The sequence below is a fragment of the Populus trichocarpa genome, chromosome 10 (genome assembly GCF_000002775.5).
Source record: "Populus trichocarpa isolate Nisqually-1 chromosome 10, P.trichocarpa_v4.1, whole genome shotgun sequence".
NCBI lineage: Eukaryota > Viridiplantae > Streptophyta > Magnoliopsida > Malpighiales > Salicaceae > Populus > Populus trichocarpa.
In genome coordinates this window covers 9,749,568-9,759,354 of record NC_037294.2, presented here as the reverse complement: position 1 = coordinate 9,759,354, position 9,787 = coordinate 9,749,568, and the positions used below count along the sequence as shown (strand labels likewise).

Here is a 9,787-nt window from a genome sequence, read left to right as displayed (position 1 = left end):
TAAGCAATCTTCAATAGTCCAAAAAAATTAATTTGTTTCAGTAGGAATTTCGTGTCTCCTTTTGATCTTCAAAATGCTTAAAATTTATTTTGACGACATTTTCATTGTTAAAAAACCATCTTAATTAAAAATTTAAAATGTTAATCAAGGTTTAAAAAATAGTTTAATATTATTTTTTAACATATCTCCTCAATTGAAAGCTATCAATTCAAAAACTTAAATTGTTAAGTGGGTGGTGATGAGATTCGAACTCGAGATCGTTTAATTATTAAAATTTTGATATCATATTAGAGAACTATTTTTATCTAAAATCTTAAATTTTTAGATGAGTTCACAATAATAGTTATGTAAACATCCACTTCATTCAACTCAACGCAACTATTTGTTATTTCATGCAAATTTTTTATTGAAAAGGCAGCGAAATTTTTCAAATTTTCTACTTAAAACATACCAGAGGAGTAATGTGGATTTTGTAGCTACCAATTGATGTTCTTCGAGTCATTACCACAGGAAACGAAAATTTTTGGTAGTTTCATTCATATAATCCAATCGAAGTAAGAATTCCCAAATATTGTACAAGATAATACAAAGTAAACTTGATGTTCGCTTTCTTCATTACACTCGGAGCTTTACAATCGCAGAATCAATTGGATCTGTGCAGAATGACAAGGTACTCGCGCATTTTCTTATAAGATGCGGATTCCATATATGTCAACATAAGAAGTACTGAATATGGCCCATTTATGTAATTATGTCCGCCTTCCAGGGACTTCACCTGGAATGAACTTGCAAGGGAACTCTATACATTTTGATGGAAGAACATCTCAGCCATCAGAATCAGTCTCGCGGAATGGCAGCGGAACTGCCTTCACTGCCCTGAACTTTCCAACATTATTCAGATGTTCATTCTCCAACCTGTTTCGAGACATTCTGACGAATATTAGAAGATCGGAAATTTTCGTCTCTATAGATCACAAAGTTCTTGTCATCAACATTCCTAAGTTATTTCAGGTTGAAATAAATGTACCTGTAAAAATTCCAATGGCCACGTCGAATTACCTCCAAAGAAGCCAAGAAAAAATCTAACATACGTGTCTCAACCTCATTATTGAAGCGGAACCCCATGACAGTCTCCACCCAAACAACTCTAAGAACTATGTTCAGGGCCTGCAATTCAATTTCTCAATCTGTTAAGAACTTCCATATTTAAACTTTTGACAGGAAGGACATGGAGGATTTAAATGGAGGGAGAACTCACGATGGACATGTAATAGACGCTTTTGTTCTTTAGAATCAAATCATCTCTTAGCCACAGATTCTTGGATTTAGAGTTGAGAAGTCCCCAGTCCTTAACAAAATCCCAGTACAATTGATATAAGGTAGCAAACACAGAAGTAACCAGGACTATACCTAACCATAGGTGGTTCTTCTGCGTAGCGTAAGTAATCCTCGCACCGGCTGCCACCATGGCAGAAACGTACTTCCCCATGTTAGCCAAATGGTTCAGGTCACTTTCATCAAACCATCTTCTTGCACACTTTCATTAACAAGAAAAATGTATTAATTGGAGCCATAAAAAAAGTTGGCTATGAGTGACTAAAAATTAAATGATTTTTCATTATCCAATAAAAAATGTGTTAATTGGAGCAAAAAAAGTGCAAAGTTGTTAAGGGGTATATATTATACCTGCATAGCACGCCAATAGTAAGGCAAAAATGAAATGACATAAGCAAGCTCCCTGTATAGCCTTCCGGAATTGCAGGTTTCATATCTATGAGTCTTGAAACTCCCAGCTAGAAAGTAACAAGCTGTGGATTCCATGTGCCTCATTAATGGAATCTGTATGAAAATCAAAACGAGGATTATCCAGGCTGCAAACTAATAGAAATCAAGAGAGAAGAAAATATAGAAGGCTTCAAGCAGTAAGTTATATGCTAATAAGAGAAATCACCTGGCTAGTAAGTTGGTCTGCCATGAAAAAGTCGACCATCAAAACCTGCATATATGGTGTTTCAATCAAGCAAACCAAAAAACAGAATTTTGTGTTATTACACTGAAAAGTTTTTATAATGTTCAACAAAATAAGTAAGCAAGCATACCTTGTAAAATGGAGAGCAGATTGTGTTTCTTATAATACGGACGAAGCAATAACGTGTTGGACGATAGAAGATGTCAAATGGGCAGATGAGCACAAAAACAAAAATCTGAAAAATGTGTTCGGACATCAGCATCAATCTCTAGTTTGGTATCACATCCAATTACAGGTCTGATGACCTTCAAAGGAAAATGATTTCTACTTGTGCAAACATTCAATGCTGGTGCATACAGACTAGTAGGAAAACTTAAAACAGGAACCAGTAACACTTACCAGGAGGAGAATCCCAGGAATGGCATCAACATGGTTTGGCGAAAAACCGCTAGCCCTTAAGAGAAGATGGATTACCATTGCCGCAACCACCGAGGTCATGAAGGTGGTGCAAATGAGAAAGGCGTCTCTGTACTTGAGGGCTGTGCTGGGTTGGAATTCAAAAATGAAGTTGTAGTTGATCCTTGTTCCCTTCCACATGAGGAGGTTGCACCCATACATAAACAAGTGCAAACTTAACAAGGCAAAGACACTGCATAAGATCACATTCGGTTCATCAATTGCGTTGTTGCTTGCAATTTGCATTCTCCTACTTAATAAACCCTTCAGTTCTTGTCAATCCAGTTACAAGGAATGCCGTTTTAGTCACCTAGTCCATTGAAACATAACAAGTGTTTCCAATTCTTTGCCAAACATTTTTTTGTTAAAAAGATTCTAGAGTAAATGGACTGCTAATTGCAACATTAGTACATAATTTATGATTTTTTTTTGTCAAATCGATCTGCAAATTTTAAGTTAAAAATCATGTAGACAATGTATGTGAAGAATTACTTGGTGGATTAAAGATAATGTTTATAAAGTCACCTGAAAACAGGGTAGACAGTTTCCACATATGATCTCTCAGAATTTGGCCTAAAAATACCAGATAAGTGAGCCAAGATTGCGTATACACTGAACAGTGATACAAAACAGCCAGTAAATAATCCTGCAATCAGCAAAAACAAAAAGGGAAAACTTCAGTTGACGAACACAAACAGAATTTTCCTGAAACCACCAGCATCCCCGGTTCGCGAGTCCAATTCTAAATGCACTAACAAGCATGGATGAGGGTTAATTCTACTAATTAATGGGATTAGTGGCCAGCACTCTTTCTTGTCCAGTACAGAAGGTGATGTTTCTGTCATTAGTTGAAAGAAAGCAGAGATGTTACATAATCTTGTTCCGTTTATATCATGCAGTGTGATTAGTCGTATTGGACCAATCATGGAAGAGAATGCTTAGACTGATATATATATATATATACATGCTAAAAAAGCCAAGGATATATATAATCTGAGCCCAAAACCATTGCGTATCCAAAGTCAAATCTCACAACTTGTATTAACCCTAAGGGGCTATTCTCTTCTCATTTACCTCTACCTCAGGAGAAATGAATTTTTCTCCATATTTCTTTGCCAAATGCACTAAATTAAACGTATAGTGATGAATATTGTTCTTAAACATTAACGATCCAGTATAAGAGAGGAAGGGAGAGGGAAAGACTAGTTACCAACGAAAAAAGTGACCATGTGAGACTCTCTTTGTCTCTGGGGTCTCAGGAACTTCATAGCCTTTTTCCTGTCATTGTTGGCGAAGTGCTTTGTGAATATGGACTCCACATCATCCATTAGCCTAACAATCTTATCAACAAAATATATTATCACCCATAATGCTTATTAGAAAAGCATTAATCCCACTCTCCAAATGTAATTAATTAAAACCAGTAAACAAAATGCAAATAACATAATTGTGGAGATCAGCTAACCACAAGATGGCACAGACATTTATTTTGATATGGACAGACATTTGTTAGTGGTAGAAGAATTAGGAACCAAAGCATGATCACGTGCAATCGATCAAAGGATGTAAGAGCACCATACGCACAACAAGGCATCTTATTACCTTATCGGAGCTAATAAAGTGGGATCTCTTCACTACTTTCAAGTAACTTGCCGATGCCTGCTGATTGGATACCTGTTTATGTATAAAATATCCCAGTTTTATTTCTATAAACACCAAACGAAGTTTATGCAAATGACATATAGAGTAGGAAAATCTTAAAATTGCATCACTAATATATACATTAGAATACTTGAAAATTGACTTGGAAGTCCTGCCCGCTACCTTAATTCTTCACAAAGAGATTGGTCGTGTTTGATTCTAGGTTGGGATGTTTGTTCGGTCTCACATTCTTCATGTGAGGAACATATATATATATATATATATATATATATATATATATATATATATATATATATATATATATATATATATATATATATATATATATTGATGTTATTTTGTCTCCAACTCAAAGCTAGAAATATATATATATATATATTGATGTTATTTTGTCTCCAACTCAAAGCTAGAAAAGGTTTGCTTTCACAAGATGCAAATATTCTTAATTTCTGAAACTGAACCGATGTGTATTATACATCCTCGCGGTTTCCTTGCAGGGATGATTTCATTATTATTAGAGCAAATTAAATTATGTAATAATCTTCTATCAATTAAACATTAAAAATAAAGGTTTTTCTTGCGTTAGCTAGAAACAGAATTAAAAAAATAAAATACAATTCATTATAATAATGGCCGCAGATCTGGCCGGCTTCCAAATATACTGTACTTAATTTTATATCTATGAGTCTTTTGATGATACTTTAATTCAGTATAGATTAGAAATGAAGTAGATACTTTAATTCACTTGTTAAGGCTTTTGATGATGGAAACGATAGTGGTTAATTCCCCCTCTGGATTAAAGCTTTGGGCTTCTTGTTCTGATTTTGTATTTATAGGGCTCTACCCTGTTTAGTTGATTTTGATTATTATAATTTTTCAGATAAAATTATAACCAACAAATGGAAAATATATTTCGATTTCTTCCTTCCATTACCAATCATAGTGCCAACATGTACGTGTACTGAAAAAGCTGAGATAGGACCACCTTACCTTGTCGAATTTCTTCAATATTTTCGTGAAGGCCACCATGTTCAATGAGCTGCCAAGAATAGGCAAACATATTTATTAAGATATTTCATGATACAAAAATCCTCAGAAGTTGCAAGTCTCTCTCTCCGTGCGTATTTTAATAATTGAGATTTTATAAATATAATCAATTGAAAATATTTTATACACGACAGTCCATGCATGAAGGATTTTAGCAGCGGCGCCAATACTTGATTTGGTCAGGAATACATATTGGAGTAGGAATTAACCTGTACGTTTTAAGTAGACCAAGGCCTCTATAGAGCTCCACAAATGCACCTCTAATCATCTTCTCAGCACACTGGATCTTCTTTCTATTAATGAAATCACCAGCACCTTCTTTTTTAGGATTATTGACCAAATCTTCCCACAACATCGATGTTACGGCTGTGATTGTTCGTGTTGGTGTCGTCGCCGGAATGTCAATCCTCATTGCCATCTTAGGTTTCCCTTTCTTTGTTTTCGTTCTTGTCGCCGAATTGATGAAATTGATACCATTTTTCTCTAGTGCTGCGATGATTTCATCAGTTTGTGAATCTGTTGAGATCTCATTTGATTCACTTGCACTCTCTGCATGCATGATTGCAATATCAGAAACACGTCCTATGCATACAAACAAATAGATATTGCTCATAAAAGCAAGCTAATTTGCAAGGAGCTAGCACATACAGTCGTATGCAAAATAATTAATCCTAGGCCTTATTGGAAATTTGCTTCTCGTCTTGTCACTCTCTCTCGTATGCTAAAAGCCTAAAAGTTAGAGATTCAACTTCGTGTGTAAACGGTCTAATGAGTATAGAATTTTTACGAAACTGAATTAAATTTGTGAAGATGTGATGGGTCGTAGCTAGATGCTGGGCTGATAAGATTAGGGACACCAATTTCTCATCTCATGGACAGCAAGAAAACTGCTGTCCTCTATCACTATCGATCTTTCAACATTTCTATCCATCAAAGATTTCCGCATGAACTACATTTCTATCTATCTACACCTATCAAACTAGATTCGCTAAGCATCAAACATCAATAAAATCTCTCTTTTTAGAAACAAGACATCTGATATGATATTCCGTGCACAAGATTATCATCAGAAAACATGCCACTACAACACACTAATTATTTTTTTCATTTAATATTTTCTCTTCTTTCGTGTGTTCTAATTGAGTCTTGCCAGATTTCTTTTTACAGTCTTCATTAATTTTTAGCTTTTGTTTTAATGCATTAATTACTAGTATTAGATGACTCCCTCTCTTCCCATCTCTGGAAAAGTGTTCTAAGGACCGTAGTTTGACAATCGTGAATTAAACAAGAGATATATTTCTGCTGTGTGGTCTCATACCCTCCAAGAACCAAATTGTAAGAACAGTAACTAATTGATTATCGGAAACGTAGATATATTTTGGATCAAGGAAAATTCAAAATAGAATAACATTTGAAAGGAATTTGTACGTTTTTTCTACTTATTCCATGTGCATGAAATGGTTTTTTTTTTTTTTTTAAATTTGGACTATGTATATATAGATACGGAAGCCATACGACAATCATCATCATAGAAACATTTGACAAACAATTCAAAGATTCCACGTAAGACAACTAGCTAGAATCAAGACATCTCTTTCTGAAATCAATCACATGATCATGGCATGACATCATACAACCATTAGTTTTAGTTTAATCAAATTGGGCACCAAAAAACACCATGTCCAACCAGTTAATACGTTCGTGTTTTATGTGTTCTCATCACTTAAAACCAAACAAGAATAAATAAAAACATATCAATTTTTGGTCCATGATAAAATGCATCAAGGCCTCTAATTAAATCATTCCCTATGCACGTAAAGTTATTAATTTTATGTTAAGAAAAGAAAAGGAAGCCCTAACCAGAAAAATCAGAGTTCCGAGGTGAGGATGACCAAGAACGAGAAAGAACCCCAGCGTTCGGCTTACGGCGGCGTTCGTTGAGGATCCGTTTGAGGTCCAGCAAAATCTCTAGCTGCTTGTTCAGAATCTCTCCTCTTTCAAGAAACTCACTCTCTTTGGTCTTGTAAAACTGGTTCACTTTATTTAGCTCCTCATCCAATCCCTCGAAAAACACCCTCACCTAAAATATGAAGTGCAAAAATACAAAGACAAAGAAATCAAGAGCTCTAAATGTGTCTCTCCCCCTCATAATTGTAAGGAACATCATAAAACAAATTAGTAAAATTAATCCACTTCTTCTTTTTTTTTAAAAAAAGAGAGAGTAAAACCTAGTAAGTAACAAGTGCTTTATAGCATTGATCTGAGGTCATGCGACTATTTAATATATACCTCATCTTCTTCTGAGAACAATTGAACAAGCTCAGTTTGGTACACTTCTTCATCACCATCCTCCATGCTCTTGCTCCTTACCTGTAATTAACCAACGAAAAATATATACTAAACAACCTCCTTAATTGCCTTTTGCTGAACCTTTTCTTTTAGTTTTATATTTTTATCGGAGTCCGGCCTGTTCTTCTCTATGTTATTCACAATAATATCGTGACATTGAGCACCCTGTATAACCGTTTCCTTGATTTCGTGAGAGAATGGGAAAACTCTTGCTATATGAAAAAAATAATACAAAAAGAAGCCTCACTCGCTGGATTATAACAACATTTCCTCGAGTCCCATGTACCATCATTACCAGTTTTTAGTGGAGGTTTGAGGAAAAGAAGAGCTTCCACTTATGCAATAGCTAGAGAAATTAATTAAATATTTAATTTAGTGGAGAGAATTGCGACTTTTACATATGTAAAACAATAGATTTGTGACTTCAAAAGAACGGCGACAGATGCTGTAATAAAGATCCCTGACCCATTCATTCAACGTTGGGTGTCGACTACAGGGAACTCTTAAAATAAGAGAACAGCAAAAATACCCTAAATAAAACCAAAAACCACCTGGAGTTTTGTAGAGAAAGCTATTATTTTCTGGTACGATGGTGCGTCAGCATAGGCTGAAAGAGGACGAGGAACAAAAACCGAGGATATATACCCAAAAATGATGAAAACCGAAAGGTGGAGGAATTTATGTATCGGCGCATGCATCTACACATCCGAAAACCTGATACTTTATGGGTGTAAAATTGATGCGACGCTGCTCTGAAAAACATTGATTTTTTTTTTTAATTTTAGATTGTTTTTAATATGTCGGTATTAAAAGTAAATTTTAAAAAATAAAAAATATATATTATTTTAATATTATTCTAAACAAAAACACTTTAAAAATAATAACAACAAATTGCGCCATAATATTAGCCCCATAAAACAAAAACAAAAATCTAATCGAAATACTCCGATTTCTCGGTTTGTGAACGTACCGGGAAAGCCAATTGATGGCCAAAAGCCCATCTTAACTATTTATGTACCCAAAAAAACCCAACTTCACCCGAATGAAGATGGAAGATTACACGTTAAGACATGAATAATACATACACCAATGTGCACATGATATACGTGTGTGTTCATATACATGCATGTATGTATATGTTAAGTTGACAAGTACCTGAATGATTTCGGTCATGGTATCAGAGTGGAAGAGCTTGCTGGATATATTATTGGCGAGGGAGCGAATGGGATCAAAAATCGAGAGACCATATTCATGATCAAGAACACGGTGGGGATGTGCGGGTTTTTGTGAGAGTTTGATCTTCTTTATCTGTTTTTTGAGTTGCCAGTAGTTTACAAAGGCGTCCTTCCATTCTGGGATTAGTTGAGCTTCAAGCTCCTTTGAAAACTTCACCATTTTCTTCTTTCAAAACGGAAAGGAATTGTTGAGAGAAAGATGGGAAGAAGAAGAAGGAGAGAAGAGGCCCTTAGAGGGTGTGAGAGGGATTAGGGAGGTTTATATATATAGAAAGAGAGAAACGTAGGGGGAAATGAAGTGAGGTTGTTGGTTAGTATTCATGGACAACATGGCAATCTTTTCTTGCACACTTAAGTTAGGTAGCTAGAAGTGAAAATTGGAAAATAAAAATTAAATAAGTTTTCAGTGTATGCAAAGGTAAAAATAATGGGCATTTGTATAAAAAGAAATAAATATGCACTTGTACTAGGTGTTTATACAAAATATTGCGTGTTTGATATATGAAGTTGCATGATGTTTTTTAAAAATACTTTTTAATTGAAAATACATTAAAATTAATTATAATTTTTTTTATTTTTAACATCAACAAATAAAAATCATAAAAAATACTAAAAAATTAATTTAATATTTTTTAAATAAAATATATTAAAAAAAATAAAAACTACCACACTTCTTAATACTCACAACTCATTCTAGATAATCATAATTTGACTAATAACTAGATGGCTAACCCACTTGTGTGCTATGCATTTATTACTTGAAATAAAATATATATATAATAAATACATAACACATAACATAGTGGGTTAACCATTAGTTATTATATATATATATTACGATATTTTTCACAAAGCAACACTAAAATTATTAGGATACATTATAAAAAAAATTATACTTAACAATATTAAAATCAATTAATGTAGTACCTGGAAAAATTATCAGTAACCCTAAATATCAATAGATGAAGGAATTGATTATCGGTGAAAAAGCAGGCCGACAAAATATCAAATACAACAAAGAATTTATAAATCTAACAGTAATATATCTAACAACTTCAAATATTTTTAT

General features: G+C 34.0%; 1 protein-coding gene across 1 annotated transcript; it reads right to left on the bottom strand.

Annotated features, from left to right (window-relative positions):
- Window positions 1–509: 509 nt before the first annotated feature.
- LOC7475405 (phosphate transporter PHO1) lies at window positions 510–8,977 on the bottom strand. Its single transcript, XM_024611409.1, has 15 exons — window positions 8,639–8,977; window positions 7,424–7,504; window positions 6,995–7,214; window positions 5,344–5,683; window positions 5,078–5,126; window positions 4,028–4,099; window positions 3,636–3,765; window positions 2,951–3,071; window positions 2,369–2,618; window positions 2,100–2,204; window positions 1,952–1,996; window positions 1,687–1,839; window positions 1,259–1,537; window positions 1,028–1,167; window positions 510–915 (listed from the first exon to the last, which is right to left on the bottom strand). The coding sequence occupies exons 1-15, from the start codon at window positions 8,876–8,878 to the stop codon at window positions 825–827; spliced, it is 2,316 nt and encodes a 771-aa protein (XP_024467177.1). The 5' UTR covers window positions 8,879–8,977; the 3' UTR covers window positions 510–824.
- Window positions 8,978–9,787: the final 810 nt, after the last annotated feature.

Bases quoted from the DNA above. Each gene is read 5' to 3' on its own strand.
- LOC7475405 (XM_024611409.1), bottom strand. From the start codon at position 8,878: ATGGTGAAGTTTTCAAAGGAGCTTGAAGCTCAACTAATCCCAGAATGG. The intron at 1,168-1,258 runs GTGAGTTCTCCC...ATTGAATTGCAG, and splicing joins GCGTCTATTACATGTCCATC to GCCCTGAACATAGTTCTTAG. The intron at 916-1,027 runs GTACATTTATTT...GTCTCGAAACAG, and splicing joins GGCCATTGGAATTTTTACAG to GTTGGAGAATGAACATCTGA.